General features: G+C 53.6%; 1 protein-coding gene across 3 annotated transcripts; it reads right to left on the reverse strand.

Moving 5' to 3' along the window:
• Positions 1-851: 851 nt before the first annotated feature.
• On the reverse strand, positions 852-20,975 carry IKBKG (inhibitor of nuclear factor kappa B kinase regulatory subunit gamma). 3 transcript variants are annotated; one of them, XM_087859785.1, is made up of 10 exons: positions 20,777-20,975; positions 17,387-17,588; positions 14,320-14,531; positions 9,550-9,665; positions 7,665-7,817; positions 7,030-7,126; positions 5,995-6,138; positions 5,596-5,738; positions 5,359-5,420; positions 852-5,147 (listed from the first exon to the last, which is right to left on the reverse strand). In XM_087859785.1, exons 2-10 carry the CDS (start codon positions 17,571-17,573, stop codon positions 5,005-5,007), a joined length of 1,257 nt encoding a protein of 418 aa, XP_087715911.1. In that variant the 5' UTR covers positions 17,574-17,588; positions 20,777-20,975; the 3' UTR covers positions 852-5,004. The 3 variants fall into 3 exon arrangements, with proteins under 3 accessions (XP_087715911.1, XP_087715912.1, XP_087715910.1); XM_087859786.1 differs by having other exon boundaries at positions 7,051-7,126; positions 9,550-9,668; positions 20,777-20,972; XM_087859784.1 differs by having other exon boundaries at positions 9,550-9,668; positions 20,777-20,970.
• Between the last annotated feature and the right edge of the window lie 135 nt (positions 20,976-21,110).

Here is a 21,110-nt window from a genome sequence, read left to right on the forward strand (position 1 = left end):
AGACTTCAATTAAATGTTAAACAGTAGTCATTCAGAAGCACATATACATTTGTTGACTGCATCTTCAAAATCACAAGTAAAAATTTACTGCTGAAAATGTAAACTCGTTGGTAAAAATTGATCTTTCAAATAGATCATGGAAATATCATTTCATTCCTAAATGCCAAGATAATAGATACTAAAGAATTAGGGGCTATTTTTATTTTTATTTATGTATTTGTTTTTGAGAAAGGAGGGGAGGGGCAGAGGGAGAGAGAGAATCCTAAGTGGGCTCCAGGCTGGATGGGAAGGCAGATGTGGGGCTCCATCTCATGTCCCATGAGATCATGACCTGAGCCGAAACCAAGGGTCAGATGCCCAACTGACTGAGCCAACCAGATGCTCCAAGATTTTATTTTTAAGTAATCTCCACGCCCAACGTGGGGCTCAAACCTACAACCCCAAGACCAAGAGTCCCATGCTCTTCTGACTGAACTGGCCAGGTGACCCAAGAACCAGTTTTAAAGAAGCATTTTTGAACAGCCTTCACTTAAATTCACAGTGGATTCTGATCTTATTCCACCACACTTATTTTAGCAATTCAAATCTACTTGCTCAGATACCCAGGGCTGCTTATTACTAGCGAGAACTATAGGACAGCTTGTTTTCTTCTTCCACAAGGACTTCCAACAGATGAAAGAGAAAGAATGAAGAAAAAAGGAAAAGAAGAAAATGAGAAGAAAGTAAAGCAGGTGGAACCCTGATGATGTGAATTAATAGACATAATATTTACTACATAAGGTACCTGTTATATAAAATGGAGCTCTAGAAATGCAGAGTAACTTCTTAAAAAAATGCTCAAAAACAAAAAACACTGCTCAGCTACTTATTATTCAGCTGTTACATGGCTTTGGAGGAGGTACAAAATGAATCTTGGGGAATCGCGGAAACCGTGAGGCAGCCATACCCCCGTCCTGAAAAGGACCGCTACTGAAACCTGTCTCATTTCCTCCGCCCTGTCCATCGTCGTGGAAAAGCACGCAGACTACATCCGGCTCTCAGTAGCTACTCAAATGGAAGCCAAAGCTCTGATGTTATTTTATGGGTGTGGAGGCTGAGGCTCCAGAAGGCCCAGTCGGCAGGCCACCGTCAGACGGGCCCAGGGAGGCCTCCTCGGGTGCCCGGGTGCCCGTGTCCTCTCCCGAAGTGCTGCCTGCTGCTCACCCCACCTCACAGAAGCACGAGTGTGAGAACATGGCAGCTCTGTTCAGACTGTTGCTATCCCGTGGCAGGACCCAGTCCTCAGTCAGGGAAGCCAGCTCAGCCCTGTCACCTTTGTAACATGTCAATGGTCAGCAGGCAACTGAAGGCCTCCTACTCATAATGCAGGCTAGGGCTGCAGACTCATGGCCGCAAAAAACGGGGCTAGGCTACCCACAGGTTATGGGTTGAAACACGTCCCCCTACCCCACAAGGAATGTGGGCATCCTAGGCCCTAGGGCCTCAGAACGTGACTTTATTTGGAGACACGGCCTTTAGAGAGGGGCAGTTATCACGAGGTCACGAGGGTGGGCCCCAATCCAACAGGACTGTGTCCTAATGTCAAGGGCAAAACTGGAAACAGACGCACACAGAGGGAAGGCCACATGAAGACACAGGGAGAAGGCTGCCATCTACATGCCAAGGAGACAGGCCTGGAGCAGCTCCTTCCCTCGTGGCCCTCAGAAGGGACCGACCCTGCCAACTCCTGGCTCTTGCACTTCCCGCCTCCAGAACAGGGACACAAGACATTTCTGTTGCTTGAGCTGCCCAGCCTGTGGCACTCTGTCACAGCAGCCCCAGCAAATACACCCCAGAAGCATCAAGTCGACCCCCGAGATGATTCCTTGACAGTCCTGCAACGGTGCATTCTTTTCTCAGCTGCTAGCAGACAACACCTCAGTGCTACGCTAACGTCAGGCCAACTCTGGCGTAACATGGATGTTCTACGTATCCAAGTAATACATGCAAATTACAGCCATTTAGAAACCACGGAAATACAAAAGGAAAACTGAATTACCAGCAACCCTACCACCCCCATCCATCCCAACGGTAGCAGGGTGTGCAGAGGCTGCTTTCACTGTTTTATTGTGGTCACACGTCATACATCATTGTCTACTGGCTTCTTCCCGTCAACATGCTATAGAGCGTGCTCCACATGAGCAGATGCTTGCAACACCGGCTGCGCAGGTCAGCATAATCCAGGAGCCCAGACCCGTGTTCAGCCCAGTCTTTGGCAGCCACCGGCGACGGTGCAGCGAGCCCCTCTCCGATGCGAGTCACCATGTTCCATCCTGCTAAACCGGCCCCCACGCGGGGGGTGCCAGCTCAGGCCCGTCCCCCTGCACCTTGCTGGCAGGGCGCCGTAAGTCTTCATTTGTTCCTTGTTTCACATCACTTTTCGTCTAGTTGGAGTCTGTGTTTTAGCTACTAGCGAGGGAGAAATGCTTTCTTATTGTGCTTCTTTTATTGGTCACCGGATTTCTCTTAAGCATTGGCCAGCGGGTAACAGAGGGCGTACAGTGTTGTATGCGCAACTAGAAATGCTGTTGTATGAGCAACAAATGACACGGGTTTCAGCGGGATGTGCTTCTAGCTGTCTCTGCCTCCCAAACCCAGGGTTGTGAAGGTCAAGGGGCCACAGGTCATTAGGTAGGCAGGCTGCTTCCCTCACAGAAGGGATCCAACCACTTATTCTGGAAGCCCAATCTAAGTCAAGTCAGAAGGGGCGAAAGCAGAATCCCTCACTTCTAAGTGAATGGCCTGGTTTAAAGTCCTTGGTGTCTCGTGTACAGTTGGTCCTACAGGGTGCTATAAGGAGGTAGGGAGCAAGAGCACCCCAGGAAGGGAAGCTTCAAAAGAGCAATGGTTCCCAGCCAACGCTTGGTCCTGCACGCAGACCCTGACTCAGCCGGCCCGGGGCCCAGGCACGAACATCTGGAAAAGCTCCCGGCTACTGTCGCCAGAACCCGAGGAAAGCTCCCCAGGAAGAGAACGCCTGCCTCTTACTACTCCTGGGTCTCATCTCCTTCCTTTCACCTCCCTTTCAGAAGAGGAAGCCAGTCAGAGAAGGGCTCCCACAGGACTTTGTCCACTTCCCTAATAAAGCACGAAGCCCATTCCTACACAGCTGGTGGCTGTCAGCCAGGGCATCGATGAGCTGAACAGTTCTGGCCCATCGCAGCCTACAGCCTTCTTTCTCCTGGCGCTGGTGGCCAGCTGGAGACAAGATGTCCTATGGAGCAGCAGTCCCCACGCCTGCAAGGGCCTGACCCCCAACAAACCAGCTTTCCTTACCACAGAGCACCCAGTGCCTCTACAGGGGCCACCATCACCCCAGGGGACAAGCCCCTCCGACGGAGCTGCTGGTCCTGGAGACACCGGTCTTGAACTGAATTTGTTCTAGTCTGTGTGCTCCAGAAGATGGCCCTGTGCTGGGCTGAATGGTGGCCCAAAAGATATGGCACGTCCTAATGCCCAGAATTTGTGATTATGACCTGAGTTGGAAAAAGAGTCTGTGGATCTAATGAAGATAAGGATCTCAAAAGGAGCTCATCCTGGACGATGCAGGTGGGCCCTAAATCCAGTGACTGGTGTCCTTATAAGCAACAAGAAGAGAAGACACAGTCAGGAAGAGGAAAACACCATGTAACCATGGAGGCAGAGAATGGGGTGACGCATCCAGCCAAGAACACCAAGGGCCACCCCCAGAGGCTGGGAGAGAGGCCTGGAACGAATGCTCCCTCAGTACCTCCAGAAGAAACCAACCCTGCCACCGATTTCACAACCACGAAAGAATGAATTCCTGTTGTTTTAAGCCACCAAGTCGATCATCTGTTACAGTGGCTGCGGGAAATTCATACATCCCCCCAAAACTAAAAGTGCTCTTGCAGAAAAACTACAGGATCAGGATTGGGGCACAGCACCCAGAAGTGAGGAGCCTGTCTGTGCCTTTAACACCTTCCCAAAGGACAACCATCTGCGTAGACATCTGACCTCCAGGAACTGGAGAAGCTGCTCCCACTCCCGCACATGCCAGGCAAGCCATCGGCCCAGACTCTTCAGAATGGGCTGCCAGCCAGGCTGTATTCAGCGACATCCCATTCCCAACCATGGGAGGACGGAGGAGGGCCAGGGGAGGCCAGGGCATTCTTCCTCCACTTCCAACGACCTTTCCTGACAATCGCAGGCTTAAGGCCTTTGACTTTGACAACAAGGAAACATCCAGAATCTTGCAAAACAACAGTAAGGAGCCCTCTACTGTTCATAATCTGCCAATCGTCACCAAGAGGCTTCCCTTCACAAGGCTGGGTGGGGCATTTGGGGTTGGTGCAGGGAACAGCATCACAAGCTTCTGGAACGTGATGAAACACAGCCACCACCACTGCGGCAGGAAAACGCTCGGGGAGGGCAAGAGCATGCTGTGGTGTTAGGAAAAGGAAAGAGCTTCTAAGAATCTGACCCAAAGATACACGTAAGTGATGCGCAAGAATGTTTGCTGCAGCCTCCTTTGTGACAATAAAAGAGTGGCAACAACCCAAATGTTCCGCACAAGTAGACGGCTTACACCTACTGGCGGCACAGCCTCCGCACGGAATAGTACACGGCCCCCGAGGGCACTGGCACCACGATGCATGGGAGCTCGCATGAGAGGAAAGGCTTCTGCCCACGTTGGCTTGAGCAGTTCTCAAAGAGCCCTGGCCTTGATTCTTGACTTTGCCCGTGGAGGCACAAAGAGAGGGAGCCCCAGAGGCAAGCGGTTCAAGCAGACGGAACAAACAAGAAGAGCAGAGCATGAGGCCGAGTGGGTTCCATGTACCCTAACAGAGGCAGACCAGCGGATGGGGGAACTGAAGCATAGGTCCTAGAGCTAGCTCGTGGAGCTCACAGAAGTAGCCCGTTCTGTCACCTAGCCCATAAGTCAGGAGTGGGCAGGCGGCAAAGCACAGAGCGCGCTGTCCTGTGCCGGTCCCCCGCAGGCAGCCCCTACTCGATGCACTCCATGACATGTATCTGCAGGGTGTCCATATCAGGAGCCTGATACTGGCACTTGGGGCAACAGAAGTCAGGTGGCTCCTCGGGCGGGCTTCTCCTCTGGCTGGGCAGGGCCAGGTGAAAGGAAGGGTGAGCTGGAGAAAGAGGGCAGGTGGCAGAAAGTACTGAGACTTGATAGGACTGTCGGGTCCGACCACGGGTCACCACCACTAGGTCCTCCCCTCTGCTCCCCCTGCCCCCCCGCCCCGAGGGAGTACTACACTCTGGAGGGCAGCCCTGGGGAGTTGAGATGGGACTTTCTCTAACACCCTGCTCTCTTCACCCCTCCTCCCACAGCTCACTCACCTGGGGTGGGGGGTAAGGGGGCCTGGGAGACCTCCACATGCCGCTTCCTAAGATCTTCAATCCTTTGAGAAGAGAAACTGTCCAATTAACAAGCGTACACAGAGCCAGCGGAAGGACAGGGCAGGAGGAGGGGAGAGGGAGAGCCAGCTCACGGTAACCCGACAGCCCCATGTGATCGCTACTGGAGACCCCCGGCACCCACTCCCACTCCTCGTGGGTATGGACTCCAAGGCCCACCTGGCTGACTCCTGACAGCTGGCCTTCAGCCTGCTGTACTCCCTCTGCAGCTGCTCCAGCTGCTCCTGCAGGAACTCCTTCTTCTCAGCCAGTTTCTCCCGGGCCTGCCTCTCGGCCTGGAAGTCTGCCTTGTAGATATCCGCCTGGCAAACAAAGCCAAGAGAGGGGCGCGCCCGCCATCTTTTGGCCATTCATTGGATATTCCGTGCTGGGGGATGAGGAAGAGCCAGCTCCTGCCCTCCCAAACCCCGTGGCACAGAGAAAGTCACCCCCAAGTGCACTGAGAGATCAAGGACCAGCACAGGGGGCTCAAAGGGCCTCCGAGAAGCCACCGCAAACTGACACCCCAGACACAGCAGGTGCCAGTGCCAGCAGCAGGCCACAGATGAGGACCCTCACCTGAGCCTTTAGCACCGGGACAGTCTCCATCACCATCTTGTGCTGCTCAGCCTCTTCCTTCAGCTTGTCAATCACTTCCTGCTTGGCCACCAGGGCCTCCTCGGCCTGCTGGAGCTGCAGCTTGAGATCCTCCAGCTGCATTCCCTAGAAATGGGCAAGGGGGACTGAGGGAGCCCAAGCTAGCCCAGGGCAGACGCCAGGCCACCACCAGGCCAGTTGCTGCACCAGGTGAGAAGAACCAAAAGCGATGAAAGACAGGCCCCGCTGGCCACTGCTGGAGTGACGCTGACCGCAAGATGTCAACATGGCAGGGCACAGGAAAGGCAGAGGGTAGAGGGGACCTCTGAGGTCAAGTGGCACACCTTCCCACCCAAGCCAACACTCCCTTCCCAGATTCCCCAGCCAGACAGCCCGCCTCCAACCCTTCAAGGGATAGGGCCATACTCCCTCCTGAGGCCATCCCCTCCACACTGAGCTGGTCTCCCGCACTAACACTCCACCCTTACAAGTCTCCTCTGGGTACACTCATGTCTGACAGCATCCTTCTTAAAATATGATCACTAGAAGCTGCACGCAGTATAGGCCTGATAAGAACAAACCAGAAAAAGGCTCCCAGCCACCTTCAACAGTGTGATAGAAGCATTCTGGGCCTTACCTTGGCTCTGAGAAATCTGAGCCAGGAGCCGAGCTGGCAGGAGGGACTGGCCATGGAGACAGGCATGTTCCCAGGCCACAGAGAGAGCATCCAGAGGCCCAGCCCAGTCGACTGCAGGCCGCAAGCAGCACGGCCCAAGGATCCCGGTCTCCGCACATTGTGCCCTGAGCTGTCACACTGCGACCTTGACGAAGCTCTAGGACAAGTCAAGCATCCCTCCCCAAATCCAATTCTGTCAAGTCTTCAGATAAGAACTCGAGCTCCAATAGTCCTAAATTTGGGGAAGTAGGACCCATACTCTTCTGTTTCTAGGCCGCAAGGAGAGGAACCAAGGCAAAGTCAGTCCTAGACAGTCTCAGGGACATGCCCACCATACTCACTCGGTTTCGCTCACTGCTCACCATGCTGCTCTTGATGTGGTTGTCATACTCTTGGAAGAGCTGGTGATAGGCCACCTGTAGCTGGGCCAGCTTCCGCCTAAGGAAAAGGAGCCTTTGCTGGAGAAACTACACTGCTCCAGCCACAGTGTTTCTGCTTGCAACCCCACCCCCTTCAGGGGTGGTCTGTGGTCAGGTCCACAGACCAGAAAGGGGCTTCCTGGGGGCATTTGTGCCTTAGAGGCCATCAGCTCCGAGGCAGGCTTCACGACATGCTTAGCATCCTTTTTCTGAAGGCGAACATTTTTAAAAATAAAAAATGTCTGTAGTAAGGTGGAACCGTCCTGTGCTCTTCAAAAAAAGTCAACTTCATGAAAAACAGAGACAGGAGAACTGTTCTCAAGTAAAGGAGACTCAAAGGCATGCCAACGAAAGCAATGCAGGGTCCGGGAGCGGACAACACGTGGGCCAAACGGGGGATCCAAATGTGGGCCAGAGAGCACGCACTATCGTATCAAAGATGGATCATCTCGGTGTCATAATGGTAAGGGAGAGTCCGCGGAAGGGCTCCCTGACGGAGAGCAGGCCGCGGCCGGCTCTCCGGTCTCTGCCCCTCCTGCGGGCACAAAGCCACTCACTTCTCCTCCGAGGCAGCCTGGCGCTCCATGCGCAGGGCCGCCTCCACGCTCTGGCTCTGCATGCGCAGCTGGTCCACCTGCACGCTGTGCTGCTGCTGCAGCGCCTCCCGCTCGCTCTCCAGCTGCCGGGCCTGCTCGCTGGCAGCCCGGGCCCTGGCACGGGGGAAGGCGGAGGTCACGGTGGGGTCCCCGGCAGAAGCGGGGTCGCCGGGGTGCTCGCGGGATGCCCGCCCGCTGCCCGATGGCTGAAGGGAGGCGGAAGTCAGGGGAGGGGGCTCTAGAAGCTCGAGAAGCTCTGCGGTCTGTGGGGAGAGCGCGGGCACGGGAGGGGCTCCGAAGGTCCCGCTAACCCAGAGCCAATTCAGTGTGAGAAAGGAGGAGGCTGTCGGGTGTCAGGGCGGAAGCACTGTTACCAGACATGGGACAACCACAGAGAGCCACCTTGAGGGCACTCTTTCCCTCCCAGTCTGCATTCTAGAAGTGGCAAGAAGGCAGCTGACCCATCTCAACAGCTCACACCTAGAAGAGGAGCCTCCCGCCTGCCTGGCTGGCTGACGGCCACGGCTGCCACAGCTCGCCTCTGCCCACCTGGAGCCCCCACAGCCCCCAGGCTCTGAGCCCTGCTCTCCTATCTTCCCACAGCTCCCCAGGTCTCCAGTCCCAGGCTCCAGCCAGGTCATCCTGCTGGCCCAAGGCCCTCCGTGGTCTCCACTGCAGAGGCGACGCGGGCTGCTTCTGGGGGGTGGGGGCTGCTGGGGATGGTCACTGCTCTCACTGTTTCTCCACACCTGTCCAAATACACTGAGCACATTTCCATCTGTGATCTGACGTCGTCATCACCAGATGGGGCTGCTGCCTGCCCGGGGCCTTGGAACAAGGGGGAGTGCCATTCCGACAGGACAGGCCCAAGGCTCAGGGGGCCTCCATGTGTATGAAGTGGGAAGCTCTTCGAATGGCCACACTGAATGCCCTCAGAGGCAAGCAAGGCTTTTGTGTCCAAGCTCTTCGGCTCAGCATTTATGTGGCCAACCACAAGGGGGAGGCTTACAAAAGGCCGCTGCCCTAGAGCCCAAAGATGCCGATGTAAACGTCCATGCAGGGTCTCAAACGGACCAAAGTGGCCTCCAGCGGTTTCTTTCATGTACACAAAAAAAGACACGCAGAAAAGATACCGGATGGTCCTAAAAATGATGCACGTGATTTAGGAAGCTGGAGGCACAGAAGAGTACACAGGGGAAAACAGGAGAATGCGGCGAGCCCATCGCAAAAGCGATGCCTTTCCTCACACTCCGTTTTCTAGACGGAAGCGCGTCCACATGGTCTCTGGTATCTCTGACGACGGAGAACTCCTGCCTGCTCCCCTCCTCCTCCCCTCCTGCAGGCAGGCAGCCGTGGCGCCGCCCAACGCCCCCTCACCACCTACCACGCCGGGAGGGCTGCACCCGCTGTCGGGGGGGGGGGGCTCGCCTTTCTCCCTGGAGGGCAGCACCCCGGCGGCACGGGAGCCCAGGAGACATCTGTGTCCTCTGACCCAAGCATCCCACCTACGGAAACCCCACTTTGCAGAAAAGAGCCCGTCTAGCCACTAGCTTCAGCAGACCACTTGCGAACTTGGCCCTTGGATGGCACTTGGGCAGCAGGCTGGCACGAGTCCCCTACGCCAACATGACAGTTTCCTGACTGAGGGTGGTCCCTGTGCCTGGACTGTTGGCACAACAAGGCGCTTTATGCAGAGCACCTGCTTTCCTCTGGGAGGCAGGAAACCCTTCCCTGCGATCGCCACAGCCAACCTCTCACAGAGGAAGCCGCCGGAGGCTGCTAAGGTGCCTCACTCTTCTCAGGTACCTGAATGGCAGCCCCCGGGGGGCTTTCCCTTCCCACTCACCTGCCCTCCAAAGCCTGCCGCTCCTTGGTGGCAGCCTCCAAACGACTCTGGCTCTCTTGGAGCTCCCCCAGCAAGGATGTCACCTGGGCTTTCACGGAGGCCTTGTCCTCAGCCATCTGCTGCGAGAAAAAAAACCACTTCCTGTCAGTGATGCTGCCCCAGGACAGAGGGCAGGGACTAAGACATGCCACCGGAGGGCTTCTCTCCTGCCTCCGGCACCACTACTCACCTCACCGCTCACTTCCAGAAGCTTCAGCAAGGCAACTGTTCCATGACCCCACTTTCCCAAACCCCTTCTCATCCCTGCAGACACAGGGGCACAGAGTTGCCTCGAGTCTCATGAGGCAGACAAGCAGACTGTAAGGACTGAGGCCAGCAGGACGCAGTGCCAAGGGAGGTCAGACCTGAAGACCCTGTCAAAATACGTGCTCCCCTCCACAAGCCAAGGCCACCAGAAGTAGAGATGAAATGGACTGCCACTTTCCAGAAGGCCTCTCTACCACTGACAAAACTCAAGAGTTGTCTGAACTTCCTGATGCCCGGTCTCCCTTATCCAACTGTCCAGACCAGGTCCCCTGCGACATTAGGCCGCTCAAGCCCAGAGTCAGCGCCTCAGTCCTCCACAGCTGGACCCCCCCACAGCAACTGCCACTCCTGTCCTCCACGCCCCTGCCCTGGCCTCCTGTGCACACGCACACACCACGCCCGCCACTCCTTCCCTTTGCCTCTGCATCTCCACACGTGGGTCTGGTCTCCAGGCCTGCCATACCCCTGCAGGCCAGCGGCTTCCAAATTCACACGTCCAAGACAGACTCTTCTCAGGAGCCCCAGCTTAGCTATCCAGCTACCTGCCCCACACCTCCACATCACCTATGCCTGTCAACAGACCCCATGGGCTAGTGCCCACTCTGGTCAGAAGCCCTCGCTGGGGGCTGCAATGACTTCCACCTGGGCTCCTCCTCCACTCCTGCACCTGTGGGAGTTTCCTGGGTCTTCTACAAAGAATCACAAAGTGGGGAGCTTAAGACAACAGTAATGTACTGCCTCCCAGTTCTGGAGACCAGAAGTCTGACAGCAAGGTGTGGGCAGGGTCAGTGCCTTCTGAGGAGCCTGCGGGGAAAACTGTGCCAGCAGGCCTTGGCACTCCTCAGCCCGTAGATGCATCACCCCAATCTCTGCCTCTATCATCAGATGGCTGTCTTCCCTGGACGTCTTTGTGTCCTTTTCTCTTCTGATAAAGACAGCAATCATTGGATTTAGACACATCCTAATCCAGTATGACCACGTCTTAACTTTATTACTCCTGCAAAGACCCTGTTTCCAAATAAGATCATGTTCTGAGATACAGGGTTTAGAATGTGGACATTTCTCTTGGGAAGACACAATTCAACCTCATAATACCCCCCCCATACTCTACAGTCAACAGGAAACCAGATAATGTCTCACACTAGCACAGCAGCCCCCACGGTCCCTGTGACACTTGGGTCAAAGCCCCAATCCTTCCACTGGCCCTACTAAGCCCACATAGCCAGGCCCTACCATGACTCTCCCCTTCCACTCCTCATCCACTTCCACACATCTTCAGCCATGTTTGCCTCTTTGGTGCTCCCTGAAAATGACAGGCATGTTCCTGGCTCAGAACCTTTGCACACACTTTCCCCCCCACTCTAAAGCATGCTTTCCCCAGATATCTCATGTGGCTCAGCCCCTCACTGTGTTCTGGACCTTCCTAGAATGCACCTCAGCGAAGGTCTTCCCACTGAACAGTGCAAATACCCCCACCACCACTTGGATATTTAGCAGCACTCTCAGAACGGCACGCCTGACAGCCCCCAAAAGCCGGCTCCACCCACAGCCCTCCTTCTTGTCAGCTGGTGGCAAGTCCATCTTCCAGCTACCAGGACAAAAACCTTGGAGTTCCTCTTGACTCCTCTCTGTGTCTCACAGCTCACATCTAACACATCAGGAAACTCTGCTAAAATATCTTGATGGCACAATGTATTGTGTCTATTCGATGACACTGAAAGATTTGATGACACTAAACGATTAATGTTAACTATTTTAAGTGTGATAGCGGTATTGTGGTTAGGTCTTTTTTAAGCCCTTTCTTAGAGATGCACACTGAAATATTTACAGACGAAATCCTACAGTGTCTAGAATTTGTTTCAAATTAACAGGGAAACTCTTAGGTACATACCCGATAACAAAAACACACATCCACACACAAACATTCATAGCAGCATTGCTGGGGGCACCTGGCTGGCTCAGTCGGAAAGGTATGTGAATCTTCATCTCGGGGTCGTGAGTTCAAGCTCCACACTGGGTGTAGAGATTACTTAAATAAATAAAACTTAAAAAAAAAGAAACACCTAGTAGCATTACTCACAACAACTGAAGAGTGGAAATGACCCAAATGTCCATCAACTGATGAACAGATAAGTGAAACGTGCTACCTCCATACACCAGACTATCAGTCAGCCATAAAAGGAAACGACGTGCCCATACACACTACAATATGCATGAACCTCAAAACATTTATGCTGAGTGAGAGAAACCAGATGTGAGGGGCACATACCGTATGATTCCATTTGTATGAAATGTCCAGAATAGGCAAACCCACAGACAGAAAGCAGACTGGAGAGTGCCGGGGCTGAGGGAGAGGATGCAGAGTGACGGCCAATGTCAGATGAGGTTTCTTTTGCAGGGGGGTGGGATAAAAATGTTTTGGAACCAGAGAGTAGTAATGGTTATACAAGACTATGAATATACTAAAAAGCCACGGATTCTGTACTTTAAAAGGGTGAATCTTACAGTGTGTGAATTTTATCTTCATAAAGCTGTTAAAAAACTTCCAACCTATGGTTCTACTGGCTTCTCCAGTGATGGGCACTTGAGTTGTGCCCAGGTTTTGGTGCCAGTCAATGAAGAAGAGCTTCTCTTGGATGCGTGCCTGGGGTGAGCCTGCTGAGTTGGGTACAACCTGAATTTACAACTTGAAGAGGAAATGCTGAATAGTTTTTCAAAGTAGTGGCTCCGATATACACTTCTGTCGGACTTGTCAGCTGCAAAACAGCACTGCCCTGCTGTGAAACCAGCATCCCACCACGTGAGCCAGGGCAAGCGGAAAGTAGCTCCCAGGGCATGGACAGATGCTCTGAAGGCATTTAGCAAAGAGCACTGAGTCCACCTGTTCAAGATTGGGATGGGTTGAATGGCAGCCCCCAAAAGATATGCCCACATCCTAACCCCCAGTACCTGTGGATGGGACCTAATCTGGAGACAAGGGCTTTGCAAATGCAATCAAGTCATGATCAAGTCATGCTAGAAGAGGTGGGGGTGGGAGATCCAGGGACTGTGGAGAAGTACAAATGAAATCAGCACAAAATGACTCTGACTCCATCCAAACCCCTGCACTCAGCAACCCGACCAAACTTGAACATGGCTTCTAGCAGCCAAGGGCTGCGATCCTGGGAGACCCAGCCACCCACTGGCACGCCTACCTAGGAAAGTTCAATGCTGCCAAATTTGACCGTTTCAGCCAACCACGGACAGAGGTGCCCGCCTCCCTTCCTTAGATCATTTGCTAACAGGGCTCCCAATTGTGAACCCTTCCTCTGTCCCTTTGAAATGTCTATGTACCTCCTATACCCAGGAAAGTCTATCTCAAGGACCTGAGAACGATGCCTTTGAACAGGAATCCTCATGAAGGAAAGGGCCCCAGAATCCCAGTCCCTGTGCAGGAGAGAGCCCCGACTTCCATAATTGCCAGCTCGCCTCCTGCGTTTACACCGACTGACCCTTTGTGAGTTTCCGCTTGAGCCCCTGCTCACGACTCACTCTCCCTCCTCCTCCTCCTTCACTCTGGAAAGTTCCAGGCACCTCCGCTCAGCTCTTTCCCTGCTGTCACTACCTACCAAATAAAACCTCTTCTCACCACCTGACCTAACGTCCAGCTGTACTTCTCTTCAACACTGGCATCCTTCTAAGAGGAGGAGGAGAGACATACAGACACACATGGAGGTGATGTGACAATGGAGAGGGACATGGAGTGATTTATCTACAAGCCAAAGGAGGCCAAGAACTGAAGGCACAAACCAAGGCTGGGAAAGCAGCCCGGAACAGGTTCTCCCTCAGAGCCTCCAGAACGCACCAACCTTGCCCATATCTTGCTCTTGGACTTCTGGCTTCCAGAACTGGGAGACAATACATTTCTCTTTCTTCAATCCACCCAGTTTGTGGTCCTTTGTTATGGCTGCCCCAGGAACCTGGCACACTCTTCCCTGAGGGACCTGGCAGGTAGTCTGTACTGACAGTGTGATTCCTGGTGGGGCCCTGGGCCACACCTCTCAGCTTCACATCTGCAAAGCTTCCCTGGTGGCAGGGCCCCGGGCAGGCTGTCACACAAGGCTGCGGGAGAAACAGCACTGCGGTACGCCTCCCCTGGCAAAGAACCTGGAAGCTCACGCCTGGTCTCTCATGGACCCGGCCCTGTGCTCCTTTTGTCCTTGCTGATTCCGACCTGTGTGCTTCCACTGTAAAGAAGCGTAAGAACTGTAACAAGGAGCCCTTATACGGCTCTTCTGAGTTCTGCGAGCCCTCTTAGTGAACCATCAAGTCTGAGGGTGCTCTCGGGGACCCCTGACCACAGGTCCCCTCTGGGAACAATGGCATCCCTATGGTTTTCAGAATACAGGTGAGAGGTGTCACAGGTGGCGAGAGCCCCTGGCCCCCCAGCTCCTGGGAAAGGACCTGCCCCACCCCTCTGGCTACCTGCTGGCATCTCTTCAGATGTTCCACCTCCTGCAGGGCCTGCTCCCTCTGCCTCCTCAGGTCGAGTTTCTCCAGGCTCAGTCTTTCTACCAGTTTCCTGGCTTCTTGGAATTTCTGCATGAGGAACTCCTTCTCCTTCCTCTGGCTGCCTTGGAAACGCTGCAGTTCCTCACAGCGCTCCCGAAGCATCTGGTTGCTCTGCCGGATGGCATCTGGTGGCAGAGGAGACAGCAGAGAGGTGAGACTTAGCAGGCGGCCTGCCAGCCCCTCCCCGGGCCCATCATGGCACAGAGATGGCTTTGAAACACTTCCTCTTATTTTGTGTAACACTTTCAAAATTATTTACGCTACTGATAAAGCCCCTAAATTTCTCCAAAGAGATACCAAACACACCAGCTTCGCTTAAAACTATGTGCTAAGTGCCACTTTCTCTGTAAGCACCTCGGACTCGTTTGTATTCTGGCCACGGGTCAAAGCCGAGCCTGCCTGCCCTGGGGTACTCTGTCATTATCTTCAGAATCAGGAAACCCTAAACTACCTGCACTCTTGGGGAAGGCCACCAGGGCAAAGTGCCCTGTGGCACGGCTGGCGGCAGCCTGGGATGGCCAGAAGGCTTCGAGGGGCCCAATGAGTGGCCTCTCTGAGCCTCCCCATCCTCATCTGCCTGTTCAACAGGGATAAATACAGCCACCTCACAGGGTGAGAGCACAGTGAGCAGTCACGAAACAGCCAGTCCCCCCTCACCAGGCTGAAGGATGAGCGTGCACCAAGGCCAGGCAGTCGGAAGGCTGAGGAAAGGAGAGCCCCACACCCAGGGACACCCCAGGCAGTAGAAGAATATGGAGGGGTGACAAAACTGCTCGGTGACACACAAAGGTTCTTGCAAATATAGAACTCTGTAAGATCACAACAGGCAATAGCTTTGGGTCACTCTCTGGTCAAAATCCTGATGACAGAGCATTCTTTTACTAGAACCGCAGTGGCTTCTGAGCCCAGCTCCATAGACACGTTCTGCACTCTACTGTCCCCATGTGACTCCTCCCCTGCAGGGGAGCAAAGCTGAGTGTGGCCCTTGTACCGGGCCCTCTTGCCTCACGCACACCTCCCTCACCCACCTCCGCCCTCTACCTGTTGCAATCCTGCCCAGCCCCCCACCTAAGCCTCAACTCATTTATTTTTTTTAAGATTTTATTATTTATTTGACAGAGAGAGACAGCGAGAGAGGGAACACCAGCAGGGGTAGTGGGAGAGGGAGAAGCAGGCTTCCTGCTGAGCAGGGAGCCCGATGCAGGGCTCGATCCCAGGACCCGGGGATCATGACCTGAGCTGAAGGCAGACACTTAATGAGCCATCCAGGCACCCCTAAGCCTCAAGTCATATGCAACTTCCTTTTCTATTGAGATAAAACTCACATCACATCAAACTCATCATTTTAACTATTTTAAAGTACACAGTCATTCAGTGGTTTCTATGTATTCACAAAGCTATGCACCTACACCTCTAGCTAGTTCCAGAACATTTGCACCACCCACCCCAAAAAACCTGATACTGCTCCCAGTCACTTTCTCATCACTCCCAGCCTCTGGCATCCACTCATCTGCTTCTCTCTCTGGATCCCCCTCTCCTGGACATGTTGCACAAATGCACTCCCACCCTACACACACACAACTTCTTCCATGACGCTCCCCCCGCAAATACTCCAAGCAAAGTCTATGTCCTCTCCCCTGCGCCCTCCTCCTTAGGCATAATCCTGAGCGTCGTTGGGGGCAGACACCTTCAAGTGCCCTGGGAGTTTGACCCAGGGTCTGACATACAGCAGCCATTTGACAGAGATGTGCAGAGCCAACACTGTGAGGAGCCAACACGCCGCACGACCGCGGCTCAGGCAGCGGAGGTGGAGGGCGCGCAGCTTCAAGGCCTCCACCTGCCACTAAAGCCTGAGCTCCCTGGGCGGGCAGCTGGTGATGCCGTGATCCCTCTACAGCCAGCCTGGCACACTCTTGCCCCCAAGTCCCTCTTGCCAGAGCACCCCCCTGGGGATCAGCAGAGGCCACACACATAGTTGTGGAAGGTGAGCTGTCTCCCCAGCCCCAACCTGGCTGCCAACTCTTGTGTGACCCCATCAAAGCAAGACATTCGACAACATTAGCGACATTGCTGGTTGTCATAACTGCAAGAGTGGGTAGAGGCCAGGGCTGCTCAACACCAAGCAGTGGCAGGACAACCCCTAGATTTCTAAGCATGATTACGAGGCGGGGGGTGGGGGCGGGGAGACGACAGGGTGCTGTCACACGCAGGGCGGGCATAAATGTGCCCTACCCAAGGGCAGCGAGCCGCCTGAGGGGCATGGTGCAGGCCACTGGGAGCTGAAGAAGCTGCCCCCTCCCAAACAAGTGAGGACATGGCAGGTGAGTGGGTGGAGGTCGTGGTGAAGACAGAAATGGGATGGTTCTGGGAGCCACCGCCTGGCCCGCACTCACGCCCGCACCACCAGCACCAGAAACTGCCCCCCCCACCTCTTTCCCAAAGCATCCCTTCCCCTACAGGTCCTTCCCAGGGCAGGCCACGCCACCCTCCCAGGAGCCGCAGGGCCTGCTCCCACGGTAGCCACGCCCGGGATAGCCTGGCGCTTAAGGACGGATCAGGATGGAGACAGAAAAGCCCCACCACAGTTGGCCCGACGTGGGACAACTCAGAACGGTCACTCCAGCTCCAGAGCTCCCTGTAGGGTCGGACTGCACTGCTGTCCAGCTTCTCCCTGTGCCCACCCACCCCCACTTCTTCCCTGTCCTCCCCTTCTCCTTCCCTTCCCTTCCCCAGTGTTGGTCCTGAGAGCTCTCTAAATAAACTTCCTGCACATCAATCTATATCTCAGACTCCATGTCCAGGGAACCCAACCTGAAATAAAAAGGGAGGGTGGCTGAGTTTGAATCACTAGCTGGCTCTCAGGTGCACCCCCACTCCAGACCCAGTAAAAACAGAGGCACAGATAAGTGGAAGAAGTCTCCCCCACCAACAGGGCTAGGACCTCTGACGTTTTACTCTGCACACCTGCTGCCCTCCTCACCTCGGAGCTCTTGATTCTCCTCCAGACAGCGTTGGAAGGTCTCAGGAGTGCCCTGCTCAGAAGGTAGGTGGAGCATAGCTGGCTTCCCCAGAGAAGATTCTTCACCCAGCACTTCCTGGTCCCCTGCCGGGCCACCACTGGGCTGCACCATCTCACACAGCTGACTCTTCCAGGGGGGCCTGCTCATCCAACAAATCAGGGTCTGGAGGAGAAAGGCAGCACAGGTGTCCCATGAGACCCTCGCAGAATTCTCTTACCTTGCAGGACAAGGAGTGTAGTCTGGGCAGGGGTTCTGGAGCCACGCTTTAAGCAGAGCACTGAGCACTTTATCAAGTGTAACAGGAACTTAAAACAGGCTTTTCAACCTATGAGGTGGCATATCCTCTCATTCCAAAAGGAGTTGCAGGCCCATACGTGGGATCAGAAAGGCCATGGTTCAGCACTTGTTATAAACTCTGCTTAGGACCTATCTTCAGGCTGTAAACTGAAGTTAAGAATTTCACAAAAGAGGGGGAAATTACGGAGAGGATTATTTTTGGAGGGAGGTGTCAGTGTGCAGGAGTGAAGATGCTGGCCCCTTACCTCACGTAGTGTGTTGAATGATGACCGCAGCAGGATATGTCCACATCCTGACCCCCATAACCCATGAATGTGACCTTATATGGAAAAAGGGTTTTTTTACAGGTGTAAGTGAAGGATCTTGAGATGAGATCATCCTGGATTAGAATGGCCTTAAATCCAATGACAATTGTCCCTATAAGAGACATAGACACGGAGAAGGCCACGTGATGACAGAGACGAGAATGACATGGCCACAAGCCAAGGAAGGCCTGAAGCCACCAGCAGCTGGAAGAGGCAGGAAGGATCCTCCCCTAAAGCCTGAGAGGGAGCATGGCCCTGAAGACACCTTGATTCCAGACTTCTGGCCTCCAGTACTGGGGGAGGATAAAGGCCTATTGCCTTAGCCACTTGGCTTGTGGTCATCTGTCACAGCAGCTCTAGGAAATTAATCCACCTAGTAAGAGGGGCTTCAAGGACACCACTCAGACCCTGACGAGCGTTCACTGGAACTGAGGGCCTGAAGGGGCTATCTAGTATCTGACATGTGCTGAGGAATCTGAAAGTGGGAGGTGGGCTTGCAGCCTAAGACAGCACGGCAGAGAGACAGGCAGAGCTGTTTGCGTTCTCTTATGAACTACAGAAGTCGGCCATGTGGGACAGCACTAGCCTGGAGCCCTTTTAAATTCTGCCCAAGAAGACTGACTACCTGGAGGAGGAGGCCGATCCCAACAGAAGTTTGCAGGAGCAGGCCTGAGCTGAGAGGACAGCTTTAATGCTGAATAAACTGTTACTGCTCCACCGGAAGCCCCCACGAACCCATCAGCAGTACCTGATGAGCCACTGATCCTTCCCTGAGCTTCCAGAAAAGCCCACTCTCCTGGTTCTCTTCCCACCTCAATGGCTGCTCTGGCTCAGGCCCTTTCATTGGATCCTCCTCACCAACCCACCCCATCATGTTGTGGTGCCCCAGGGCTCTGTTCTGGGGTCTCTTCTCTACCTCCAGTCACTCCAGTACAGAGTTCATGCAGCCTCACAGCTTTACCCCCTCATCGTCATGGCAACAATGCCCCAAATTAGACCTCTTTCCCGAACTCCAGACACATAGCAAACTCCACATCTCCACATGGATATCGGGTAGTGCTCTCAAAACTAAGCTTAAAATTGCACTCCTGACAGCCCCCAAAAGCCAGCTCCACCTACAGCCCTTCTTCTTGTCAGCTGATGTCCAGCTACCAGGACAAAAATCTTGGAGTCCCTCTTGACCTCTCTCTATGTCTCACAGCTCACATCTAATGCATCAGGAAATCCTGTCGTAATGTATCCCAGAATCTATTTGATGACACTAAGCAATTAATGTTAACTCTTTTAAGTGTGATAGTGGTGTTGTGGTTCTTAATCCTTTCTTAGAGATGCATGCTGAAGTATTTACAGGTGAAATGATACGGTGTCAGGAATCTGCTTCAAAATAATGCGGGAAACTGCTAGGTATCTATCTGAGAGAAACAAAAACACATGTGCACACACAAATGCTCATAGCAGCATTATTCACACCAGCCAAAGTGTGGAAATGATCCAAATGTCCATCAACTGATGAGTAAAACCAAAGCTAGTACGTTCACATGCCACAAGATGGATGAGTCTTGCAAACATTATGCTAAAAGAAAAAAACAACTCACAAAAGACCACATACTGTATGATTCCATTTATATGAAATGTCCAGAAGAGGCAAATCCATAGAGACAGAAAGACTGGTGGATGCTTAACAGCTAGGAGAGATGGGGTAATGGCGTGATAGCTAAGGAGGCAAGTGGTTTTTTGGAGTCATGAAAACGTTCTGGAATGAGATAGTGGTGATGGCTACACAACTCTGAATATACTAAAAACCAATGACCTGTACACTTTAAATGGGTGAATTGTATGGTATGAAAATTGTATCACAATAAAGCTGTTATTGAAAATAATAAAGGAAGAGGACTGTCAGGAGCATGAATTTAAAAAAATTAGCCATGAGTTGACAACTGTCAAAGCTGGGCAGTAAGGACATGGGATTTACTATACTGTTTTTTCTACTTTTTACGTCTTTGAAATTTTTCATAGTAAAACGCCCAAAGCACCACTCATCTGGATTACTGCAATAACCTCCTACCCTTGTCCCCTAGAGGTTGCTCTTCCCACAGGGGCCAGATCACCCTAAAAGGTAATTCCGATTATATCCGTCCTCTACACTGTTCCCTACCAGTTCCTCATTGCCCTGCGTGTAAAAGCCAAAGGCCCTAAAACGGCCTGCAAAGCCCTGAACTATCTGGCCCCTCATTGCTTCCTCTCCAAGTATTCTCCCCTCACTCACTCTGCTCCAGCTATAATGGCCTCCTCGCTGTTCCTCGAACAGTGTCAGGATGGCTCATCCATCCTCGAGTCACAGAAACGGTTTGAGGTCGGGTAGATATTAATCGTTTTTGCAGAGCGAGTAAACTGAGGCAAATGAAGATACGTTGCTGCCAAACTATATTTGGGGCCTTTTTAAAGAATTTAACAACCTCAAATTCAGTCAACTTTGATGAACAGAAAATGTCTCGGAACATCGAGTCATCCACGAAGCAGGGGTGTGGTCAGACTCCGCGGCGGCGGCGGAGAGGAAGAGGCGGAAACTCCCGCTCGCCGCCAAGGTAACCCGCCTCCTGCATCGGGCCTCCTTGGCCGGTACTCTATAAGCAGGCGGCAGAAATGGGCCACGGCCCAACGGGAGGGGGAAGCCTGGACGTCCGGGGGAGTCTCGGAAGCGGCGGAACGCCCACCAATAGTACCCTGTCTTCGGGAAGAGGACCACACCTGTCAGCAGAGTTGGTCCGACGTGAGAAGGGCAGGAACGGCGAGCCGCGAGCACTCCTCGGGGCCTGGCGCTCCGAGAAAGTCCGGGTTCTGCGGTCACCCTTCTCTTCTCCCGCTGCCGAAACTCACACTTCCGGCTTCCGCTGTCGTAGCTGTAGGATCCGGAAGTAAAACACCCAAGCCCCGCCCCCACCTTGGAGCTAGCCGAGGTGTGCTAGAGGCTGTTCCAGAGGGGAACCCGAGTCCTCTAGCCTTGGCCGGCCCACAGGACGTTCCTAGTGATAATGCAGCACCTGCTACTTTTCGGGGTGTCGAGACTCACTCTCCCCCTCGT

The sequence above is a fragment of the Ursus americanus genome, chromosome X (genome assembly GCF_024610735.1).
Source record: "Ursus americanus isolate L20-20 chromosome X, mUrsAme1.1.p, whole genome shotgun sequence".
In the NCBI taxonomy this organism is placed as follows: Eukaryota; Metazoa; Chordata; class Mammalia; order Carnivora; family Ursidae; genus Ursus; species Ursus americanus.

Excerpts from the sequence above, each read along its gene's own strand:
- IKBKG (XM_087859784.1), bottom strand. The coding sequence starts at position 17,573 with ATGAGCAGGCCCCCCTGGAAGAGTCAGCTGTGTGAGATGGTGCAGCCC. Across the intron at positions 14,532-17,386 it reads GGAGAATCAAGAGCTCCGAG|ATGCCATCCGGCAGAGCAAC; the intron begins GTGAGGAGGGCA and ends CTCTGCCACCAG. Across the intron at positions 7,818-9,549 it reads CGGCAGGCTTTGGAGGGCAG|GGCCCGGGCTGCCAGCGAGC; the intron begins GTGAGTGGGAAG and ends CCCCCGTGCCAG.